This window comes from Mytilus galloprovincialis, chromosome 10, assembly GCF_965363235.1.
Source record: "Mytilus galloprovincialis chromosome 10, xbMytGall1.hap1.1, whole genome shotgun sequence".
In the NCBI taxonomy this organism is placed as follows: Eukaryota; Metazoa; Mollusca; class Bivalvia; order Mytilida; family Mytilidae; genus Mytilus; species Mytilus galloprovincialis.
This window is the reverse complement of record NC_134847.1, coordinates 68975379-69002218: the sequence shown is the minus strand read 5'-3', so window position 1 is coordinate 69002218 and position 26840 is coordinate 68975379. Positions and strand designations below refer to the sequence as shown.

General features: G+C 33.0%; 2 protein-coding genes across 2 annotated transcripts in view; one reads left to right on the top strand and one right to left on the bottom strand.

The window, feature by feature from the left end:
• The window catches only part of LOC143048243 (superoxide dismutase [Mn], mitochondrial-like), a 368265-nt gene that overhangs the window by 145599 nt on the left and 195826 nt on the right, over positions 1-26840 (bottom strand). The window lies entirely within an intron of this gene.
• LOC143049568 (uncharacterized) lies at positions 2990-26615 on the top strand. Its single transcript, XM_076223171.1, has 16 exons — positions 2990-3091; positions 15417-15677; positions 17080-17256; positions 17693-17896; positions 18301-18465; positions 19034-19285; positions 19491-19661; positions 20689-20892; positions 21295-21459; positions 22028-22279; positions 22498-22668; positions 23696-23899; positions 24302-24466; positions 25035-25286; positions 25506-25676; positions 26593-26615. The coding sequence occupies exons 1-16, from the start codon at positions 3049-3051 to the stop codon at positions 26613-26615; spliced, it is 2880 nt and encodes a 959-aa protein (XP_076079286.1). The 5' UTR covers positions 2990-3048.

Sequence of the window (26840 nt, the reverse complement as noted above, 5' to 3'; positions counted from 1 at the left end):
ATACTGAAACGGTTCACTTTCGATCAAAAATCCGAAAAATGACAGATATATCACGTATCATGATAACACTGTTAAAACTGTAAACTTGTGTTGTTTATAATATAAATTGAAGTTCTTCGTGTACATATTGTCAATATTTCATTTTATTACTTCAAAAAAAAAAAAAAAATTGGTGTAGAAAATTCAGGGGAGGCAGTTGCCTCCCCTGCCTCATAGGTAGTTACGGCCCTGGGACAAAAAACTACTAAAGGTATATTCAAACTCGACTGACAACGCCATAGCAATAAAATTGAAAACGACCAAAAGCCAAAAAGAGCATTCAACATCGGAAAAAAACGAAGACGGGATTGTGGTAATGACAATTGGAACATATTTGTCGTTATCTGTACTTAGATATTACATTACGATGAACTAATCTTTTACAGCTCCGTAATTTTTTTAAATTTCAACTACACTACTTGTCATCCTTGACTAATAGCTTCTCTATAGGCAGCAGACTTATACTTAGGGAATTAGGATAGGAAATGGAAGCTCTCTGAAATATCGCATTCGCTGATATCTAACGAATAGTTGGGGTTTGGGGTTGGTGGGAGGTGGGCTGGCCACTGTGCTCTTTTTGTGAAATATTTGTTTTTATACTGCATTTTTCTGATCTTTTACTGCTGTCCCTTACATGTAATTGTCTAACCCTTTTTTGTAAACTCCGGGGTTCGACCCTGTTATATATGATATTATTGTCTATAAAAACGATGGTTGTATGAAATGAAGTTGAAAATATTATGAGTCTCTTGTATTCGATTCTAAAGACCGTTTTACAAAGTATCAAGTGATTTCTAATATATCTGTATACTGCAAGATTAGGGAATTGTTGTAAGGCAAATAATGCCTTTCTTCTTATTAGTATTTTAATAAAGCAAAATCTGACTGTGTGTTAAAAAAACCTCGAACGGTTAAAATATTGCCCTCGAAAAAATTTGAACATTAGTGTAAAACACTGAATTTTAAGTTAAATACAATAAATTTGCGCTCAAAACATGCAGTCACAAGATTATATATTTTTAGACTGTTAATAACGACTTTACACTAAATCCATTGGATATTAGATTAGTGCTGATGGATTTTTTATGATACGTAATTATTTTGTATTAGTTGCGTTTTGAAGAAGATTAATCCTTCGACTTTCTTTCGGTACCTCATTTATAAAATTTACAGAAGGATGAGTGAAATTACATCAGTATAAAGATTTCTGATTGGGGATAAAAAATCTTTGTATTGTGCTACCTTAACACTGGCACATTCAACATGTGCCTATCCCAAGTCAAGAGCTTGTAGTTCAAGGGTTTCCGTTGGTTCACATCTGTCATATTTGGTTATCGAATATTGTTTTGATTTGAAACAGGCCATTAGTTTTTTTAATTTAACTTTTTCATTTTTTTCATGTCGGTATGTCGGGCCTTTTATAGACGACTACACGGTATTTGGTTTTCTAAATGTTGTAGGCCGCGAGGTTGCTTATACATGGTTGTTGCTTGCATCCTTTTTGTTTGAACTTTAAAGGGTTGTTTACTCATTGGAAATCATTCCACATATCCTTATTTGTATCAAGTCCTCAGAATCAGGTGAAGAATAAAGAATGAACCTTATTCTTGCAAATTTGCAGTAAATTGATCCAATAGCATGTAATATCCTGCAAATCTACACAGAAAAAAATGGAACTGATTCCCTCAGAAAAATAAAACATTATCTCAGACTGATATTATACCTACCGTGAATATTTTCACGGAAAAACAATTTTACATTTAATGGAAGTCAACCAAGTGGTAAAATACGATTTTGCAACTCACACTTATCCTACCATGATTTGTTTGGATAGGGGAATGTTGACACCTAGATGACTATTTAGGTTACATTTCTATTGTTGTAATAACCCCGCCTCCCTTTGACCCGCCATTAAAGTTGTGTATCAGATTATCCTATCTTGAGAGGACATTTAATGTACAATAAAGACATTTATTAACATTTCATTTCTAAGAGTTGTCTTATTTCTACATCTATGGGAATTTCGTTTTTTTCAACGTTTCAAAGGAGTAGGTCCGGTAAGGACCGATTTTGGCCTCAAATTTCAGGTTCATCTGACGAAAGATTTTGACCACTTTTTAAACACTTAAATGTCTATTTTATTTGAATTAATTAGTTTATGTGAAAGATTTTAACAGATTTAGTCATTAAAAACGACCCAATTCAAGCTCAAATATGAAAAATCTACCTAATATACCATAAAATGTCACTTTTCAGATGGTTTTTGGTATTTAAAAATGAAAGTGGCCGCATCCGTGTTCATCCTCAACCTTTATATATGTTATGTATTATCATAAAATACAACTTACATTTCAATATTAAGGATGAACACGAATGCGGCCACTTTCGTTTTACACGAAAACCGTCTAAAATTTAACTAAAATGCTAGAATTATGAGGATTTTAGTAATTTAGCATGACTTAATGGTGCTAGTACCGGATATTTGTGCATTGTATTGTCAAAAACAGCCCATATTTATGTAGCAGAAGCATTCTACTATCCAATAAATAACTAAAGGTTTACATTTTAACAATTTTGTAAAACTGCTATATTTTGGGGCCAAAAAGGGGTCTTACTGAACCTACTCCAGTCTCCTTTTAACATATTCGCTGCAGGAACCAATTTTAAGTTTTTTACTCTTTAAATATCAAGGACAGGTAAAATTGTTTATTTTCTTAAATCGAATTTGATTTTTTCGATTTGATATGTCTCTTTATTAAGCTTTCGAGCTAAAAACTTTTCCGTGATCATTTAACAGTATAATTACAATCATGAAGGCTGGTATATAAAAATCTAAATAAACAGCGATAGACGTAATATATATATTTAACTTTGCAAAAACTGATGATCTGAAAAATTCTTTTGTTAAAATAGGAGTGCATGATATTTAAAACATAAAACGTTTCTTATGTTTCTCATTTAAATCCTTTTCATTTGGTAGTTCAATATGTAAATATTTTGTACAACAGAATGTTTTTTGGATTATTTTTTCAAATCATTCTTCAGAATTATTGTGAGTTGAAATTTATTTCTTATATCTATATAATTTTATTTCACATTGGACATTATTGGTATACTTCCACAGTGATTGACTTATGCATTAGAAAATCACGTTGTTGGTGTATGTAATTGAAAGCACAAAAAAGCAATTATTATTTTTCCCGATTTAATTTTATATAAATTAATGAGGAGCAAGTGTAATTTTCGTCAATACAGTAATACTTACACACAAAAAAGAATATGTCTATTGTAAATATAAAAAAGAAGATGTGGTATGATTGTTAATGAGACAACTCTCAACAAGAGACCAAATATAGACATATAAAACAACGTTATTTGTCTGTTGTCAAATACTATCAACACAATAACTTTTATCCTTTAAAAGAAGATTAAAAAACTTAAACAAATTTTTTTGTCTTGATTGGGGAGAATGATTAATTTGTTAAAAAAAATATTTGCTTTATTGTCCTGTTATTTTGAGCCAGTGATTCCAACAGGATAACGTTCCTTTCAATGCAATATTTATATAAAATAGGATTCTGTTAACAATTTTTTCATAAAATCATATATAAGATATGACACATAGTTGTCTGCTTCTTTTATTTTCTAAACTTTTAGTACTACCTACGATTAAAAGGAGGCTTCAGTTATGTGTGTGATGTTTAATCACGTTATAAACCTTCTGTCGAATTTCAGAATCCGATGTCTCGTGTAGAGAGATTGTAAAACCCTATTATAAGTTATATGGTTCACTACTGACCCCGAATTTCAGAATCCGATGTCTCGTGTAGAGAGATTGTAAAACCCTATTATAAGTTATATGGTTCACTACTGACCCGTTACGGATCACAGAGGGTTAGTAAAATCCATAGGGGGTGAGGCCGGAGGCCGAGTCCCCTATGAATTTTATTCACCCTCTATGGATCCGTAGGGGGTCAGCAGTTAACCGTATAACGAATTTATCGGACGCTGGACTTTTTCTGCGGCGTTTTGTTGAAAAATAAACAATGAAACACAACAACATTAATAGATGACGTCGCCATTAACGCGTCATGAACCCCATATGAAACTTACTAACCCCATACGGTCTCATAGGGAGTCACCACGTGACGGCATTTAACCAATCACAACATGATAATTCATCTGTGGTCCGATAAAATATAATAATTCTGTGAGGGGTCCGTATACGTAGGTGGTCTTTTGCAAGGATATATTTCTGTGCCTATCCAATATACCCTCGTTTTGGAATGGCACTCTAAACTTACCCGACCTACGAGCTGTATAACATCATATATATTGTCAATTTGTTCTCGTCCTAAACATGCATGAGTATTTTGCCACTGAAATTTTAGCAACCAACAATAAATCAATCAATCAATCAAGTTGCAAACAAACAAATATATCAGTTTACAAAAAAGTTAAAAACAATAATAAAAAAATGTATTTTGAATCAGACAAAAATAATGATTTTTTTCTAATTTATCATATTCGTTAACTCTGCATGAGGATGACAAAACCAAACTTTATTAGGTGTAAACAAAATTAGTCAGAATAGTAAATTACGTTTTATTCGAAAGGAATTTAATTAACACAAGGGTACATTTAAAACGCACACGAAGAAAACTTCAGTGTTTTACAACGATATAAATTTAAATCCTATCCAGTATGCACATACTCATGGCATCCTCTGACATGTTTTTGTATTGCGATTGTTAATATACGTTTCAATGGTTTAAGTATTTCAAGTTTCATTGACCTCAAAATACCGGTCTTCGAAATACCAAGAAGGCAAACGAAATGATCAATAATAAATATTATTCAGATGATGTTACGATGTCAATTTTTTTTTTATTATCGAAATGTAATTATATTGCCTTTCCGTTTTGCTCAGCTCACTTGAGAAAATCGGATATTTCTGTCATCCAAATATAATTACATTAGATGTATGTTTCATTATAATATTTTATTCTGATTGGCTAACTGCACATCACGTGTTATTCCGTAAGCAGTTGCATTTCTCAATATAACTTTTCATTCATGATAACACGTGCTCCAACAATAAAGTGCACAGGTGAATTAAATAATAAAATATATAAAATTCGTGTTTTCATGATCATAGCTAAAAAATGTAATTATAAGTATTGAATGCTTCTTTTTGTAACTTTATAGGGTTGTAATGGCGTTGACCGTGCGTACATTTTTAGAATGAAGCGCTTCCGCGCTTCATACAAAATGTACTTCGGTCAACGCTTTTACACCTCAATAAATTTACAAAAAGAAGCATTCAATTCTTAAATAATAAACATATTCGTCTTGTTTTAAAATTACTTTTAGAATTTAGAAACGATTTCGGCAGGTTATATGAAATCACTGACAAAATGGGTTATTTTGTACCTATTAAAAATTTAAACTATGTTTCTAAGTTTCCACATGAGTAGAGAACAAACCATAGAAGTTGAAAACTTGTCACGAAAATAAGTTGCAGTAAGTATATTTATATAAAAACGTATAAACTACATTCTCATTATATATTCTAACCCTTCCGGAGCACTTAGATCACTCTCAGTTTTTGGTGGGGTTCGTGTTGCTTAGTCTTTAGTTTTCTATGTTGTGTATTGTGATTTATTATTTGTCTGTTTGTCTTTTTCATTTTTAGCCATGGCGTTGTCAGTTTATTTCCGTTCTATGAGTTTGACTGTCCCTCTGGTATCTTTCGTCCCTCTTTTATATGATAAGATTTTACCCGAATGTGATACCCAGCAAGGTGAAACGTACTTTAGATCTATTTGTACACGTAAGTGGGTTGAACTGGTCCAACATTCATATAATTGTTTTTCTGTTTGTGTTAAGAAATTTTGATCCTAAACAGTATGCAACTCATCTGACGTGGTCTGTTGGATGAATTGCTCGTTTATACATAAGTTTGTTGATGTTTTCGGTCTGTTAACTTGTTAATTTCGTATAAATTTGCAATCAGAAAATTTAATAAGCATAAAAGATTCACCGAATAGACTGAAGAGATGATTATCAATATATCAAAATTCCTTAAAATGTCATTTGAGGTATCAACTTTTTATCACAAAATTTCCTAAAAAAAAAACCTCTTTTGGCTACACATTTTTTGAAAATTTGGGCAGATGTTCTCTGCATCAATACCAATTTGACTGGTCTTGGGGGCATAAAAATATAAAACAGTTCTGAAATTAATCATCAATTATATCAATACAAAACAGCGTCAATATCTATGCTATCATCCTTGTATTAACTCTGTAACTCATTATAATCCCTTTTTAACCTCATTGTTAAAACAGAGACTTCAATAATGACGACTTCAGTATGTATACTGAAGTTATCCTGTTAAACTAGCTTTAAATAAAGCTAATACTAATAATGTACACTGCCCTTTTCTCGATATCGATATCTATATCATTAACGGGAAACTCTATACCAAAATTAATGATACAAGAGATGATTTTTCATTTCCTATCGTTAATTATCAATTTTTAGATGGTGACGTTCCCTTGTCACCATCTTGTGGTATTTATATATCTCAACTGGTAAGACTCGCTCGTCTATGTAACAACGTATAAGAGTTTAGCGAGAGAAATTTGTGTATTACTGAAAAATTATTACACCAGGGTTTTCGATATCACAAACTAGTCAAAACATTTACTAAATTTTACCATCGGTACAAGGATATCATTCGTAAATATAATTCAACATGCAGACATCTTATACGTTCAAGTATTTTTTTTAAGGTAATATTCTTTACAAAGCACAAAAATGTGGGCATTCAACTAACAAATCCTTAAACAGACTTATTAATAAGAAATATAGTTACGATACTGTTGTTAGGTCATTAAAGATTGCATGTTTTGGCTTTAATGGATTCACTTATATGGTCTTTGCATTCGAAATAAACACAATCTATTCTAAAACCAGTTGTTGGCATGATACGGGTTGTATTCCTCTAATATATTTTATGATGGTATAATATCAAACCCCTAAAAGGAGGGATTGCACTTGATATTGACATGATGAAGTCATAATCCTTCAATCAGTTTAATTGAGGTCTGGAGCTGGCATGTCAGTAACTGCTAGTAGTCCTTTGTTAATTTATGAATCATGGTCATTTTGTTTAGTTTCTTTTGTAACCTATTCTAACATCGGACTCGGACTTCTTTTGAACTGAGTTTTACTGTGCGTATTGTTGTGTGTTTGTTTCTTCTACATTGGCTAGAGGTATAGAGGGAGGTTTAAGATATCAAAAAACATGTTTAACTCCACCGCATGTTTCGAGCCTGTCCCAAGTCAGGAGCCTTTGGCTTTTGATATTCTTGTATGATTTGAAATTTTAGTTTCTTGTGAATACTTTGGATTTTAGTATGACGTCCATCATCACTGAACTAGTATACAAGTTTGTTTAGGAGCCAGATGAGGTACGCCTCCGGGTGCTGGAGTTTCTCGCTGCATTGTATACTCATTGGTGGCCTCGGTTGTTGTCTCTTTGAAACATTCCCCATTTCCATTCTCAATTTTATTTTGTATATCGAATGTACCTTTTTCTACTGTAGAAAACATTTCATTATTAGTTTTAAATTCAACATGAGGGGTTAGCTACAAAGACGGGACATATCTGATGTAAACTTCATGCAGACAATGCGAATTACTTAACTTCTCGTACGATTCCTCAAGTAACGCTTTCGTAAATTCGTTCGTCATTATCCTGGTCATCTCTAAAAGCCCACTTATGAGTTATGTCCTACAAAAAAGGTATGGCAATTCTGGGAAACGGTTTTTTGACGAATCTTCTTCTTCTTCTTCCAAATCTTCACATCCTTTGTAGGACAACCACACCATTAAGGCATGTAGAACAAAACCCACCACCATAAATGTAGGAATATATGTACACTATATTTTGAATAATGCTATCCTCCACCAATAAATATACAGGATCACTTTTGTAGTTGCACATGTATCTTGTTGTATGTATTCTTAGTTGCGTTTAAAATTGTTAGGCTAGTTACCGGACATATATACAGGGGGATTATATATGTTTACGTAGTAAAATAGTTCATTCTTAAAAGATAAATGTTGTAAATAAATTACTTTTATCACGTTCGCACTGGTAAAAAGAATAACAGATTTGCAGCAGTAAAATCTAAAATAGTTCGTCTTTCGTAATATGGACTAAGGATCTAAAAGAAGCTAAAAACACTTTCTTTTCTTTTCATTAATTTAAAATTGAATAAAACGTTCATATTGTCTAAAAATTTATTCAACGCATAGAAATTGTCTTTTCACATCATAAAATCTAAAAACAAACAAGATTTTTAAAATTTCGTCGTATCTGTATATTAGCACTTTTTGCGACGTTTACGATCTAGGCACGCACTGTATATGTAATGGCAATTGTCATATGTTTGTTTACATAGTTCTAAAACTTGTCTTTAAAAGGTAAAAGATTTTATCGCACATCTATATTGGCACCGGCACACACATATTACGTATCTGTTGCAGCATTCTGCATAATGTTCTTTGCACGTATGGGCAAAATACACCCAGGAACTCCGAAGTGTTTGAGATTTATATGATGTTATACAGTGAGCTCGACCTATTTGGAATTGGCTGCCCTACACACCCAGAACCCTCCCTACCATAGATCCTGACCAAGTCATCTTCCAATCAGCTATGGTTGAAGTAGGAGTTTACATCTGGCGCTGTGTATAAGGAATATGAGACGTTTTGCTTGGTGTTCTATCTTCGAGACTTCTTCACTGTTCAGACGAAGTTGTCGTTGTACCATGGTTATGTCCATCAATATCTGTATTTTGGTCCCTTCACTTAGAGACTCCCACTCTATTTTGCTGTTGTTTGTTAGTATATTCTCTATCTCTTTAATTACAGGCCTTCTGATGTTATCCCAAGCTTTACATTTGACCAAAAGATGTTCAACAGTTTCCACTTCCTGACTGCAGGCGTTACATATCTCCTGGTTTCCTTCTTTGTAGATTTTATATCTCAGGGGCTGCAGTGAGTAGGTTCCAGTGAGGAGTTTTAGTTTGATTGGAATTCTAAAACGGTCTTTGTTGGTGTATCTTTTTATCTTCAGTATGTTGTGGATTCTGCCTGCCATGAAGTTGTCTGTTTGAAGGTATTTTAGCCCTTGGTACAGGTTGGCAATAACTGATATTTCGTTAACCCAGTGGTTAGCAATTTGCCTTTTTATTTGGTTGACAATGGTGTTAGTCACATCTGGATTATTTAGCATATCCATGGCCCTGCCGAGGTTGTATTTGAATATGACCCTCTGTACTTCAATATACCAGCTGTGGCTTCCTGAGGATTTTACAGTTAGTTGTCTTTTACCAAGCTGTTTTTCAACACTATTGTCTGCTTGCTGACATATGCTACAGAAGAATGTCATCATTTTGGTATGGATTTGTGCCTCGACTGGTAGGATGCCTGTTATGATGTAGACTGCTGGATCAGGAGTACTCATGGGGACTGAGAGAATTTGTTTGAGCATCTTTTTCTGGAACTTCTCTAAGGTTTCCAAGTGTGCTGATTTTGGTGTCAAAAGCTCCATCCCGTAGAGTAGTACTGGTGATATGTAAGTCTTATATAGATGAATTAAGCTTTCAGGATATAGTCCGTTTTCTCCATGGAATCCACTTCCGAACAAGGCATAGGCGCTTCTTCTTGCTTTCTTGACATTTTCTTTAACATTGGACTCAATATTTTGTCTCATTTATGGTGTTCTTATTATACCAAGATGTGTTGATTTTGTGACATTTGGCACTGGATCTTTTCCTAGCTGGTATTGTTCTGGTTCACAACCGTTCTTGGCTGGTTTAGGTTGGATGTGTATTGCCACACTCTTCTGGGGTTGGAGCTTATATCCTTCCATTCCTGCGTAGTCGGCAGATATATTTATTTGTACCTCCATATCAGGTGGTCTTTTTCCCAATAACGCTATGTCGTCTGCATATGCTGTAGTATTGCAAAGGACATTCCCAATTTTGCATCCAAGGCCTGATTGCTGTAATCTATTCAGTAGAGGGTTAACATAGACCTTGTATAAGTCAGTGCTGAGGATTCCTCCTTGGCGCACACCTTGACTCACTGGAAACTCGTCAGCAATCATTCCTACCCATTTGATGGCACTAGTTGATTGCCAGTGCATACTCTGTATTATCCTCCAGAGAGTGTCGTCGATACCACAATGAAAGAGTCGTCGCATGAGGTGACTGTGTACCACTACATCAAATGCAGACTTTGCATCTAGTAGAACCAGTTCAAATTCTTGGTTGCTGTCTACACTCTCTCGATAGACTTCTTTCACGACCAGAGCTGCGTTTAGTGGCGATGATTTTGCTGTGAAGCCTCGTTGGGTGGGATTTTGATCTTGAAGGACTCTTGGTTGTATTCTGTCTCTGATTATTGCCTCTATTATCTTATAATTATTAACGACTGGCAGTACTGTAATACCTCTGTAGTTGGCAGCATGACATCGGTCTCCCTTGTTTTTGAAGACAGGTGTAAGAAGTCCTTTCTTAAGTATGTCTGGGACACAGCCATGTTTAAATACTAGATTGATGAGCCGTAAAAGTAGTTGTTCTAGTTTTTGTCCTGCATAGATGAGGTGCTCAACAGTGATGCCATATATCTCTGCAGATTTACCTCTGTTTAGTGACTTTATGGCCTTCTTAAGCTCTTTCTGGTTTGCCGGGGGTGTTTCCTTACTTTTTACCATGTCGTTGATTAATTTGATTTCATATTCTACCAGTTCGTGATAGTGATGGTCCTTCAGCTGGGATGATTTTTCTGCTGATGCTAGATTTCCAAAGTGTTCAGTAAAGCATTCGATTACTTGGTCACCAGAGTAAGAATTGCCATTTACATGTAGATCCATTGTACCAGCCCTGTTTCTATTCCTGTTTCCTTTTACTAGTTTGTGGTACAGCTTACTGTCTCTTGTTCTTGCCTCCAATATCTCTTGTTTTTCTCTGTCTCGCTCTCTGGCCTGCTCAACTTTCACCTGCTTTTTAAATTCCCTTCTAGTGTTAACTCTGTCTTGATAAGACTTGTCAGCTGGGTTGGTGGGTTTCCCATTTCTACTCCATACCTCATAGCATTTTCTCATCTCCTTCAAGCTACTTTTGATGATTGGTGTCCATACTTTCAGTTTTGGCTTTGCCTTATATTTAGATTTCTTGGATGAGCTCTCAGTTGCTGCTTTTGTTAGCATTTGGTGAATCTTACTGATTAGGAGATCGGCATCCTCTGCTGTCTCAGCTGGGCTTTCTGCTATCATATCCACCTGCCCGTTTATAATTGCCAAATATAGATCTTGGTCTACTTTGTCCCATTTTATAGTTGGTTGAATTTGCTGAAATTTGTTGTTTTGATTTGTATCTCTTTTTGGTATCCCTATTATAACTTCACATCTAACAGGATAATGGTCGGAGTGATTTCTTATGACATCCTTCAGGACCTCTTTCTCTGCCACCTGTATATGTCTGGACTTATGCAGGAAGTAGTCAAGTTCGGAACATTCTTGGCCATTTGTCTTAATAAAGGTCCTCCCAGTATTCTCGTAGCCTAGCCTATAGTCTGCGATTAGTTGTTGTAAATACTTTTCCCGCTTGTTTTGCCTTTCTTCATTTCCCAGATCTTCATTGAGGTCTCCACCAATTATAATTTCATGCGTATCTTGGTATTTAGTAATGATCTCATTTAGTTGGTCAATGGTATCCATATATTCATCTGTACTGCTTTGCCCTCCTGTTGAAGGTAAATACACTGATACCAAGAGTAGTTTTTGATCTTTCCCTGTTATTTCCACACATTGGATCCTCTCTTTACCGTCGTCCAATGGTCTAACTTTACTATCTATTTCGTTTTTCCATATTACAGCAACCCCTCCATGTCCCCTTGGTAGAAATGTTGGTTGTCATATTCATCACAACCTTTTGCAGCATAGTTGGTACATTTGCCAATTTCTTGTATGTGACTTCCATCACCACGTGACAAAAATGTAGGCATCTCCACTTTCAACACATGTTGAGCAGCGGATGAACAATTATTATATTGTACAAAATATTTGGGAAATTAAAATCTAACAAGATGGTCACCCTCCCTCAGTCGTACGGGAATCAAGATTTCGTACTTTAATACGGAACATAAATTATTTTTATACTACCCTTCAGAATGACAATCATGAGAGAAGGAATACATGCGCGCCTTCTATCTGGTAAATGACGTCATAAAGGCGTGCAAAATTGACAATCTTTTCAGGTGAAAGACATGATTCCAGAAATGACGAAATCATTACATTTGCCAGATAGAGGGGATCGTCTGTATCCCTGCACTATTTAAGTTCATCAAGCGTCTTCGTGATCGTCATTATGTAGGGTAAACTAGAAATAATTGTTGTTGTGTATATACTTAATCACTAGTCCCTAATGACAGCAATGCCGATTATTAGATATAAAAAAATATTTGCAGAACAAATTTCGCAATTCAATAGTATCAATCGCTTGCTCAACATGGGAAGGAAGTGATGATGCCCTTAAGCGCACAAATGATGTTCACTAAAACAGAAGTATTTGACGAAAATGCAACGAATTCGAAAGTGGTCTTCATTTTCAAAGCCTCCTTGATGTCACGAAAACAAGTTTATCTAATTCCTTGATATTTTGTAAATCGGTTACGCTTATGATAAAAAATACATAAGTACTAGCTCTTCCGTCGCGCTTTCTGAATGAAATAAAATATTTCATCTAAAGCCCACCATTTTCAAACCTTCAGTTAAAAAATAAAATCAAAAAGTATTATATGTTCCCTCTGAAAATAATATGGTGCCAAGAAAACACATTTGACTAGGATTCTTTTGTTTTGTACATACCTTAAAATTATTTTGTAATACGGAGAATCTCCTATTAAGCTACACAACCAGAAAAAATGACCTTTGTTTGAGTTATCAATTAATGCATGTGCATGAACACTTCGTTTTCTGTAAAATCAGAGTTTAAACTGGTTATTTTTTGCGATGTTCTTATTATTGCAACAAAATGATGCAACATGGAAAATTTTTGAACAGTGATTGCAGTCTAACTTTAAGAATATTATTGCTGCAGCATTTCATGAAATCGCAATATGTATCCTCGCATTTGTGTCTATTGCTCAATATAAGCTATGATAAATGCACGTACTATATGAATTTACAGGACAGAATTTGCAAGTTAGAATATATGCACATCAATAAACTTTCATCGTATTTTATCACAAAAACTTTGAATAAAAAACTTGTCCTTCAAAAGTATGGGTGAGATGATTCGTCTTGCGCATGAACTGTTATCTCTGGAAAGATAAGATATATTACATATTTACCAATCCTTTTAATCTATGTCTGTGCAGTATATGTTTAAGTAATTTGCACAAAAAACCTGCAAAATTAGAAATAACCTTTCAACACCATTTTAATGACCCATGTCGAAAATGGTCGAAGTATGGTTGTCAATGAGAAAGCTATCTATAAAGATAAAGATGTAAATAACTGTGGGTCAGCTAACGGCTCTCAACAACACACACAATATGTATACAAAACAATGTAGAACAATCAAAGCTAGTCATTCTATCCTTACTATTATTGGTAATATCTTAATTCACAAAAACACTGATAAAGTTTGTTACAATAGCTATATTGAAATACATTGATTTAAAATGATTTCAACACCAATAACAGGACATGGTTTTCCATAATAAAATAAACGTTTATTTTATAGGGCATTTAAAAGAAACAAGATACCCCATCACGAAATGGGTAATCAAATAAGGAGCTTTTGTTATACTGGTTCATCCACAATCAACATGCTCAATACACATTTCATCAAAGGGTACACTAACTGGCATGGGTATTCTTTTTCATATAGATATAAATCGGAACTAAATGATAGACACGATAGGACTAGTTCGTTGATAAATGGCTACGAATAATAAAATGTTTAATATTCATTAGAGAGACATCGCGGATACATTTGCACCCTTATCGTATCTATTATATAATTTTTTTTTAGATTTGCCAAAATGATTTATGATAATAGTGTAAATTGAATCTTTGTGGTTACTTGCTACATACAATGTTTTTAAATAATTTATTTTAAAAGCTATATAATATATAATATTTAAAATTAATGGTTATAGTTTTTGTTATTGACTAAACTCTTTGAGTATTTATGATTTTTGAATTCATATGTTTTCCCTGGAATCTGGTGCTTAATACTTGGTACTTGATAAGATCTTTCCAAAGCAAAAAATATTGTAGTTTTATATTCTTCTCCCCAAATTAAACTGGAATCTGTTCGTATTGATACATACTTTTTATTACAAAAAAAAAAAATCAAGGTTGATGATTATTCGTTCTTGACACTCGTGATTTTCTTAAAATCTATTTTGGTTTTTAATTTTTAACTTGTAGCTACAAAGCTTTGATATTCATAAGTTGCCATAAAAGAAGCGAATATTTAACATTGAACACACTTATTCATAAGGTTAAGGTAATAATGACTGACGTTTTAACGACCTTGACTAGCTATACAGCCCTCACACGGTTTGAGGTTAATGTGGACAAATGCTCACAAACAACTAAAGATGTCTTTGCGGGCCAAACATAATTTCTTATTCGAATGTTTATTTTAACATGCATTATTTCAGTATTTTTGTGATTTTACTTTTTAAATTGTTTTCGCTTTTGAATTCTTTCATAATTTTACGTAGACATCATAGCTTTTTATAAGGTATGGGTATTGGTCATTGTTGATGAATCTGCACAGTGCTATATAACTATTTACATCCTCACCCTTGGATCTCTGATGGATGGTTGTCTTAATGGAATTTAGACCACATCTTTTTGTGGCCCCACCGACATAGGTCGAAGCCATAAAATGTTAACATTAGTCGTCAGTCCGCGACGAACAGTTATACGGACTATTCTATAAACCTCTACATATTGACCTGATTTTCTGAATGTGAGCCAACTATGATGTGTCACAGATCGACTTTACGTATGGTTTCACTCCTCTAACTTATACTGAAATTTCGAACTTTGGACTTTTTTCTTTGCGAGTGGGACCATTCCTGTCTTCCCGACACACATAATTTGTATCATTCTTATCTCTATAATTTTGAGAATGGACCTAGTAAAAAACATAAACAATACCGAAATACTGGTATATGTTAAAATATAAATTACTCAAATAGCATGAAATTTTTTTTTTATTAAGATTGATTCAAAACCTACTTTGAGTAATATCTATTTTATTCTATTATAATAGTCATACTTACCAATGCTTGGACATCAACACAGCCACCCACACCGCCGTTGTGGGACGAGCCTTGTTTCGTCCACAATGTTATTGAAAGTAAATTTGATAGAACTGTTAACTATACACTGCAAAATGGAGAACAGGAGTACTGTGACGATATGTATGGTATCTACACAGAAGGATGGTACAAATTTAGTGGAAATGAGAATGTATTGACAAAACCTCCAAAACAAAGACAATGTGGTTCAGCTACGCCTATATGGTTTGATGGTAACGTGTTTCTTTAGTGTAAATTCCTTGCATGATAAATTATTCAATATCCACAGAAATGTGTTTAAACATTTAAAATTTGAATCAGTTTATTAATTTAATTTTATACTCTATTACATTTATATATATTATATATATAAACAAGTCTAAATTTAGTCCTGGTATCTATGATGAGTTTATATGAAAACACCTTTTAAACCTCTGATTGCATTGGATTTAAACCGCAATTTTTATACGTGTGCATGTAATAAGTAAAATCCCAAAAATACTGAACTTAGAGGAAAATCAATTCGGAAAGTCCATAATCACATGGCAAAATCAAATAACAAAACGTATCAAAAACGATTGGACAAGAACTGTTATATTCCTGACTTGGTACAGGCGTTTTTCGTTGTAGAGCAGTCTAAATACATCACAAACAACATTTTCCAAAAGACCAAAAGAGTGATAACAAAATATTTTAACAAAACGCATTTGACTAACAGGTCGAACAACTGACGTTCTTAAACCCTGCTGACTGCCATTGACGATTGCAAAATAAATTGATCACAAGGTGTAACAAAATGGATCTCTTAACTAATTTAATACCAAGTAGAAAACAATAAACTTGTGGCAAAGATGGTAAACCACAACATGAGGTGCTAATTTTTTTTACACCATATCCGAAATTCGACAAAAAAATGTCTCTTCAGTGATGTTAGAGATCGAAAAGTATTTGAAAGGCTATTAGATTTACCTCAATTTAGGATAGACACTTGAATTTAAAAGAATCAAAATAGGATGAACGGATTATATAAACCGGAGAGAAAATATAATACAAACTCAAACGAAAATATAAACAAGTCTTAATTGAAAACAATGTTCAAACCTATTAATTCGTTGGATAAAAACCGCAATACCATTATACGTGTGCATGTAACAAATTTCGATGTAGAGGGGTCGCTTTTGACTAACAGGTCGAACAACTGAAGTTCTTAAACCCTGCTTACTGCAATTGACGATTGCCAAATAAGTTGATTACTATGTGTAACAAAATGGATCTCTAAATCAATTTAATCCATGTAGGAAGCAATAAACTTGTGGCAAAGATGGTTAACCACAACACGAGGTGCTTAATTTTTTTACACCATATCCGGATTAATGTATCTTCAGTGATGATTGATAGAAAGTATTTGGAAGGCCATATAATTTACCTCAACTTAAGTTAAACTTTTGAATTTAAAAAAGTCAAAATAGGATGAACTGATTATATGAACCGGAGGGAAAATATAATACAAGACCAAACAAAAAAAATATAAGCAAGCAAGTCGTAATTGAAAACAACGTTCAAACCTATGATTGCGTTGGATAAAAACCGCAATTTTTATTTTAATTTCTGCTAAGATTTTCTTTAATTTAACAGGACATTATCCAACGAGCTATGCTGAAGTATTAACAGTAACAGCTTGTATGGTCGGAAATTATACAGACTGTGAATACAGCTGGAATGTGTCTGTAATGCATTGTGGGGGATATAATGTTGCATACTATGGCCCGCCTCAATATTATATCAACACCGGCTGTGGAAGATACTGTATGGGTAACTATTATCATTGGTTCCATTTTGCCTAATTGTTTTATTTTCGATTTATGAGTTTGACTGTCCCTTCGGTATCTTTCGTCCCCTTTTGTTCTGAGAGAGAGAGAGAGAGAGAGAGAGAGAGAGAGAGAGAGAGAGAGAGAGAGAGAGAGAGAGAGAGAAGAGAGAGAGAGAGAGAGAGAGAGAGAGAGAGAGAGAGAGAGAGAGAGAGAGAGAGAGAGAGAGAATGCAACTATACTTGGTACTTATAGGACACAAAGGCATGACGATAAACTTATTGTGGAAGGAAGAGAAGCGACACACACAATGAGGTCCTCTCGTTTAATAGTATAGATAAGATCAATAAAATATATCATGTTTTAATCACTTAGGTTGTAGTCACATCAGAATGCAATATAAGGGAAATACATGCATATAGTCTCGTGCGTTATTTCAGAATACACAAATGATCCCTGTTCAAACTACAGCGTAATAGATTATGACTTCACCAGACATCAAGACTACTACGATTATTCATACATGTACAGCTGTGATGACTTTTGGTCAGGAGGATGGTATTATTTTGAAGGCGGTTATAACTTGTCAACAAGTCCGGCATCGTCCGGTCAGTGTGGATCGCATTATCCAATTTGGATTAATGGTAAGATCTATAAAAAACAATGTCAATTTGCCGTTTCTATGGAAATTGTTCAAAATATGATCTCTTTAATGTTTTTTTTTTTATTAAAAGTAATCATCGTTTTCGCTTTCTAACCTATTGTTGAGGTTGTGTTATTGAACTGGGTTTCTTTTTTGTGTTCGTTTTAATTGTCTCTTGATGAAATATGGATGGTATTTGATTTAAAATAAATGAATTTTCCTGCACTATTCCGAAATAAAAATTATTTGAAAAACGTGCAATTGGTGCTTAAAACTAGACTTCATATCAATTTCAGGATAATTAAATTGCAAAGTTGTTTTTGGAAACTATTCAATCTATGCGTGTCAAATGAAGGTAACGCAACAATGTTTTAAATATTGAATAATTTGTTTTTAAATTAACAGAAACAATTGAGCAAACAGATGACACCGATCTTGTATATCTCAGAGCATGTGAAGGAGGTCATTGGTCTGAATGTGCTTATTCCTGGAGTATACCAACATTGAAATGTGGAACTAAAAACATAATGTATCTTAGACAGAAAGGAATGTGTGGCAGATTCTGTCTAGGTTGGTATTTATATATTATTTGACATATGTCCAATCATCCTTAAATTAAAATTGCATAATTAACAGAAAATACTTTGTCGATTTTAAAATCAAATTGAAAATGTAGAAAGTCGAATCCATATTTAAAAAGCAGTGTATACTTCAGCTCCTAACCACAAAATAAGATTACAAATTTTGACATCATAATTATCTGTATAACGGACTGAAATATGTGTTTGTCGGTGTTTCAATGACGTTGACTATCATTTGAGGAAACATTTTAAAAACATGTTCATTCAAACAGGAATTTTGCTGTATGCTTCTGACAAATGCTAAACCACAATGTAAGCAATGATCAAGTGGGCCCATTACTCTGATCAAACAATAGGATTAACAGTGATATTGTAATGTATAAACAAGTATCGATTTGTGGAAATAACATAAAAAGTCAATTTCATAACAGAAAGGAATATAAAAATTCAGAATTTTCAGTTTTAGGTTTCAGCTTGATCTCGATATGTATAGGCTCTGTATCACTTTGAACAGGCTGTTAAATCAAATGAAGAGGTTTTATCTTTTTTGTTTGTAGAATCGAGAAACTCCTCTGAGGTTTCTACCACCCCATCATATGTGTGGGATGAGCCTTGTCACTGGCACAATATAATTACAAGTAATTTTGAGAGATCTGTCAATTATACACTGCAAAGTGGAGAACATGATGACTGCTACGACTGGGATATCCACATAGAAGCATGGTATAAATTTAGTGGAAACGAGAGCATACCAACGAATCCTCCTAAGCGGGGACAGTGTGGTTCATCTTCTCCTATATGGCTGGATGGTGAATATATAATATTCTTTAGATGATATATATGTGAATGTTATCTGACAAAGAAATGTTTAATGTTAATGATTTAAACAGAATTTAATAAATCTATACCAAATATATTGGTATCAACCTTTGTAACAACAGTTTTAAGTATATTCATTAATTTAGATATTCGACCTAGTGGGCAATGTTTATATGCAAAGTTGTTTTTGATTAGGTTTGTATCCTACAACTTATGGTGAAATGGCCACACTGACAGCATGCGTTGTAGGAAATGAAACCGAATGTCAACACAGTTGGAATGTGACTGTAATGCATTGTGATGAATACAATGTTGCATATTTGAAACCTTACTATTACATGACGAACTGTGGCAGATATTGTATGGGTGAGCATGTTACTATGAAAACTATACTATACAAGGAACATGTGTAAGCAAATATAAATTTTCCAGCGCCTCACAAGGCTAGCATATAACAAAATTTCCACATTCCATTATGTACACAATACTATTAATAGATGTAAAATATATTTTAATAAACATTATGGTAAATACAAATGGAAATGGCATGAGCAATAAATGATATATAAGATAAAAAAAAATCAAAAGATTCTGAAAAATTGCTCGAATGAAAACGAAATGGTCAGACAAGGAAAAATACCCGAACCATACCCAATATATGTCAGTTAAAATGTTTGTTTGTAACAAAACTGCTTTTAAAACAACCTTGCTAAAATAGCGTAGTGATATGTTTGCATTAAACATCAATGGATACTGATAATAGGATAATTTTATATCTAAAAATGTTTAGTCATCAAAAAGAATAATACATCAACATTAATTTCGGTGAAAATATATGACATGCAAACAATACTTAGCGTTCATATGTAATTTGAACTTTATAATTTCGAAGTGTGAGAGAGAATTGATAAATAAGAAAGTTATTCGGCGAAATTGACCAATAGTGTAATAAGACAGTAAATGTCACGTCTCTATATTTTAAAATATATACATGTTTAAGACCCTTAGTAAGAAGGAAAATCCCTGTGCACTAAAGGTTAAAATTGTTAACTTTATTTGATAAATGAAAACAACAGTAGTGTACCGCTGCTTGAGTTACTTTTGATTGTGCATGCACGCTTGAACACAAAGTATCTATTTACAGTCAAAGATACCATTCGAACAATCGAGAATTTTTATTGGCCATGCAATGTTTTGTCATTTGTTTACGTACGATATGGTATCATCTTTATTTCACCTATGTGTAAAAACATCTTTAGATTTTGGTGAATTCATTGTTAGCTGAAGACAAAAGACTTGATTAAACTAACATTGGTATAATTTTGGTAGCATGTGGATGCAGTATAATGGTAAAACAAACCTATAGTCTTATATGGGTTTTCTTCTTCTTCAGAATACACAAATGATCCCTGTTCAAACTACAGCGTAATAGATTATGACTTCACCAGACACCAAGACTACTACGATTATTCATACATGTCAGAATGTGATAACTTTTGGTCAGGAGGGTGGTATTATTTTGAAGGCGGTTATAACTTGTCAACAAGTCCGGCATCGTCTGGTCAGTGTGGATCATATAATCCAATTTGGATTAATGGTAAGTTGTATCAAATAAACATTGTCACTTTGCTTTTTCTAGGAAAATTGTTGAAATGATTTCCCTTGATTTGTACTTTTTGTTTATATCATTTATCTATTTCGATTTCTATTCTAAATAGGTAATAGGTAAATGTGTTTCTGAACTGGTTTTCTGTTGTATTTTCATTTAAGTCGTCTCTTGAAGTTCGGATACTATTTGATTTTCAAATTTTTAGTGTACAATACGATTTCAAACAAATTAATTTTCAAAACGTGCATCATGATCTGACGCGTAAAACTAGATTTCAGATGTTGAAATTATTTATTTCGAAGTTATTTTTGAAGCTGTTTCCTCTAAGTGTGTGAAATGCAAGTAATGTAACAGTTTACAAATTATTTGAATATTTATCTTTTTTTACAGAAACAATTGAACAGACTGACGACACAGGCTTGGTATATCTCAGAGCATGTGAAGGAAGTCATTGGTCTGAATGTGCCTACACCTGGAGTATACCCACAATGAAATGTGGAACTAAAACAATTATGTATCTTAGACAGAAAGGAATGTGTGGCAGATTCTGTCTAGGTTGGTATTTATATACTTTTTGACATATGTCCAATCATCATTTAATTAAATTGCATAACTAACAGATAATACTTTGTCGATTTTGAAATCAATTTGAAAATGTAGAAAGTCAAATCCATAGTTCAAAAGCAGAGTTTACTTCAACTCCTAACCACAACATAAGATTATAAATTTTGACATCATAAATATCTGTATAACTGACTGAAAATATGTGTTTGCCGGTGTTTCAATGACGTTGACTATCATTTGAGGAAACATATTAAAAACAAGTTCATTCAAACAGGAACTTTGCTATGCTTCGGACAAATGCAAAACCACAATGTAAACAATGATCAAATGGCCCAATTACTCTGATCAAACTATAGGATTAACAGTGATATTGTAATGTATAAACAAGTATCGATTTGTGAAAAATAAAATAAAAAGTCAATTTCAAAACAAAAAGGAATATGAAAATTCACAATTTTTCAGTTTGAGGTTTTAGGTTGATCTCGATATCTATAGGCTCTATATCACTATGAACAGGCTGTTAAATCAAATGATGAGGTTTTATCTTTTTTGTTTGTAGAATCGAGAAACTCCTCTGAGGTTTCTACCACCCCATCATATGTGTGGGATGAGCCTTGTCACTGGCACAATATAATTACAAGTAATTTTGAGAGATCTGTCAATTATACACTGCAAAGTGGAGAATATGATGACTGTTACGACTGGAATATCCACATGGAAGCATGGTACAAATTTAGTGGAAACGAGAGCATACTTACAAATCCTCCTAAGCAGGGACAGTGTGGTTCATCTTCTCCTATATGGCTGGATGGTGAATATATAATATTCTTTAGACGATATATATGTGAATGTTATCTGAGAAAAAAATGTTTAATGTAATGATTTAAAAAGAATTCAATAAATTGATATAAATCTATACTGAATATATTGTTATCAACCTATGTAACAACATTTTTTTAAACGTATATTCATATATTTAGATATTCAACCTCGTGGCAAATGTTTATATGCAAAGTTGTTTTTGATTAGGTTTGTATCCGACAACTTATGGTGAAATGGCCACACTGACAGCATGCGTTGTAGGAAATGAAACCGAATGTCAACACAGTTGGAATGTGACTGTAATGCATTGTGATGAATACAATGTTGCATATTTAAAACCTAGCTATTACATGACGAACTGTGGCAAATATTGTATGGGTGAGCATGTTACTATGAAAACTATACTATACAAGGAACATGTGTAAGCAAATATAAAATTTCCAGCGCCTCACAAGGCTAGCATATAACAAAATTTCCACATTCCATTATGTACACAATACTATTAACAGATGTAAAATATATTTTAATAAACATTATGGTAAATACAAATGGAAATGGCATGAGCAATAAATGATATATAAGATAAAAAAAAATCAAAAGATTCTGAAAAATTGCTCGAATGAAAACGAAATGGTCAGACAAGGAAAAATACCCGAACCATACCCAATATTTGTCAGTTAAAATGTTTGTTTGTAACAAAACTGCTTTTAAAACAACCTTGCTAAAATAGCGTAGTGATATGTTTGCATTAAACATCAATGGATACTGATAATAGGATAATTTTATATCTAAAAATGTTTAGTCATCAAAAAGAATAATACATCAACATTAATTTCGGTGAAAATATATGACATGCAAACAATACTTAGCGTTCATATGTAATTTGAACTTTATAATTTCGAAGTGTGAGAGAGAATTGATAAATAAGAAAGTTATTCGGCGAAATTGACCAATAGTGTAATAAGACAGTAAATGTCACGTCTCTATATTTTAAAATATATACATGTTTAAGACCCTTAGTAAGAAGGAAAATCCCTGTGCACTAAAGGTTAAAATTGTTAACTTTATTTGATAAATGAAAACAACAGTAGTGTACCGCTACTTGAGTTACTTTTGATTGTGCATGCACGCTTGAACACAAAGTATCTATTTACAGTCAAAGATTCCATTCGAACAATCGAGAATTTTTATTGGCCATGCAATTTTTTGTCATTTGTTTACGTACGATATGGTATCATCTTTATTTCACCTATGTGTAAAAACATCTTTAGATTTTGGTGAATTCATTGTTAGCTGAAGACAAAAGACTTGATTAAACTAACATTGGTATAATTTTGGTAGCATGTGGATGCAGTATAATGGTAAAACAAACCTATAGTCTTATATGGGTTTTCTTCTTCTTCAGAATACACAAATGATCCCTGTTCAAACTACAGCGTAATAGATTATGACTTCACCAGACACCAAGACTACTACGATTATTCATACATGTCAGAATGTGATAACTTTTGGTCAGGAGGGTGGTATTATTTTGAAGGCGGTTATAACTTGTCAACAAGTCCGGCATCGTCTGGTCAGTGTGGATCATATAATCCAATTTGGATTAATGGTAAGTTGTATCAAATAAACATTGTCACTTTGCTTTTTCTAGGAAAATTGTTGAAATGATTTCCCTTGATTTGTACTTTTTGTTTATATCATTTATCTATTTCGATTTCTATTCTAAATAGGTAATAGGTAAATGTGTTTCTGAACTGGTTTTCTGTTGTATTTTCATTTAAGTCGTCTCTTGAAGTTCGGATACTATTTGATTTTCAAATTTTTAGTGTACAATACGATTTCAAACAAATTAATTTTCAAAACGTGCATCATGATCTGATGCATAAAACTAGATTTCAGATGTTGAAATTATTTATTTCGAAGTTATTTTTGAAGCTGTTTCCTCTAAGTGTGTGAAATGCAAGTAATGTAACAGTTTACAAATTATTTGAATATTTATCTTTTTTTACAGAAACAATTGAACAGACTGACGACACAGGCTTGGTATATCTCAGAGCATGTGAAGGAAGTCATTGGTCTGAATGTGCCTACACCTGGAGTATACCCACAATGAAATGTGGAACTAAAACAATTATGTATCTTAGACAGAAAGGAATGTGTGGCAGATTCTGTCTAGGTTGGTATTTAAATACTTTTTGACATATGTCCAATCATCATTTAATTAAATTGCATAACTAACAGATAATACTTTGTCGATTTTGAAATCAATTTGAAAATGTAGAAAGTCGAATCCATAGTTCAAAAGCAGTGTATACTTCAACTCCTAACCACAACATAAGATTATAAATTTTGACATCATAAATATCTGTATAACTGACTGAAAATATGTGTTGGCCGGTGTTTCAATGACGTTGACTATCATTTGAGGAAACATATTAAAAACAAGTTCATTCAAACAGGAACTTTGCTATGCTTCGGACAAATGCAAAACCACAATGTAAGCAATGATCAAATGGCCCAATTACTCTGATCAAACTATAGGATTAACAGTGATATTGTAATGTATAAACAAGTATCGATTTGTGAAAAATAAAATAAAAAGTCAATTTCAAAACAAAAAGGAATATGAAAATTCACAATTTTTCAGTTTGAGGTTTTAGGTTGATCTCGATATGTATAGGCTCTATATCACTATGAACAGGCTGTTAAATCAAATGATGAGGTTTTATCTTTTTTGTTTGTAGAATCGAGAAACTCCTCTGAGGTTTCTACCACCCCATCATATGTGTGGGATGAGCCTTGTCACTGGCACAATATAATTACAAGTAATTTTGAGAGATCTGTCAATTATACACTGCAAAGTGGAGAATATGATGACTGTTACGACTGGGATATCCACATGGAAGCATGGTACAAATTTAGTGGAAACGAGAGCATACTTACGAATCCTCCTAAGCAGGGACAGTGTGGTTCATCTTCTCCTATATGGCTGGATGGTGAATATATAATATTCTTTAGACGATATATATGTGAATGTTATCTGAGAAAAAAATGTTTAATGTTAATGATTTAAAAAGAATTCAATAAATTAATATAAATCTATACTGAATATATTGTTATCAACCTATGTAACAACATTTTTTTAAACGTATATTCATATATTTAGATATTCAACTTCGTGGGCAATGTTTATATGCAAAGTTGTTTTTGATTAGGTTTGTATCCGACAACTTATGGTGAAATGGCCACACTGACAGCATGCGTTGTAGGAAATGAAACCGAATGTCAACACAGTTGGAATGTGACTGTAATGCATTGTGATGAATACAATGTTGCATATTTGAAACCTAGCTATTACATGACGAACTGTGGCAAATATTGTATGGGTGAGCATGTTACTATGAAAACTATACTATACAAGGAACATGTGTAAGCAAATATAAATTTTCCAGCGCCTCACAAGGCTAGCATATAACAAAATTTCCACATTCCATTATGTACACAATACTATTAATAAATGTAAAATATATTTTAATAAACATTATGGTAAATACAAATGGAAATGGCATGAGCAATAAATGATATATAAGATAAAAAAAAAAATCATAAGATTTTGAAAAATTGCTCGAATGAAAACGAAATGGTCAGACAAGGAAAAATACCCGAACCATACCCAATATATGTCAGTTAAAATGTTTGTTTATAACAAAACTGCTTTTAAAACAACCTTGCTAAAATAGCGTTGTGATATGTTTGCATTAAACATCAATGGATACTGATAATAGGATGATTTTATATCTAAAAATGTTTAGTCATCAAAAAGAATAATACATCAACATTAATTTCGGTGAAAATATATGACATGCAAACAATACTTAGCGTTCATATGTAATTTGAACTTTATAATTTCGAAGTGTGAGAGAGAATTGATAAATAAGAAAGTTATTCGGCGAAATTGACCAATAGTGTAATAAGACAGTAAATGTCACGTCTCTATATTTTAAAATATATACATGTTTAAGACCCTTAGTAAGAAGGAAAATCCCTGTGCACTAAAGGTTAAAATTGTTAACTTTATTTGATAAATGAAAACAACAGTAGTGTACCGCTGCTTGAGTTACTTTTGATTGTGCATGCACGCTTGAACACAAAGTATCTATTTACAGTCAAAGATTCCATTCGAACAATCGAGAATTTTATTGGCCATGCAATTTTTTGTCATTTGTTTACGTACGATATGGTATCATCTTTATTTCACCTATGTGTAAAAACATCTTTATATTTTGGTGAATTAATTTTTAGCTGAAGACAAAAGACTTGATTAAACTATCATTGGTATAATTTTGGTAGGATGTGGATGCAGTATAATGGTAAAACAAGCCTTTAGTCTTATATGGGTTTACTTCTTCTTCAGAATACACAAATGATCCCTGTTCAAACTACAGCGTAATAGATTATGACTTCACCAGACACCAAGACTACTACGATTATTCATACATGTCAGAATGTGATAACTTTTGGTCAGGAGGGTGGTATTATTTTGAAGGCGG

What these genes read in the sequence shown, in the direction of transcription:
- LOC143049568 (XM_076223171.1), top strand. Translation starts at nt 3,049, where the DNA reads ATGTTTTTTGGATTATTTTTTCAAATCATTCTTCAGAATTATT. An exon ending in GTGTGGCAGATTCTGTCTAG is followed by an intron (nt 18,466 to 19,033) that starts GTTGGTATTTAT and finishes TTTTGTTTGTAG; the next exon opens with AATCGAGAAACTCCTCTGAG. An exon ending in TTCTCCTATATGGCTGGATG is followed by an intron (nt 22,280 to 22,497) that starts GTGAATATATAA and finishes GTTTTTGATTAG; the next exon opens with GTTTGTATCCGACAACTTAT.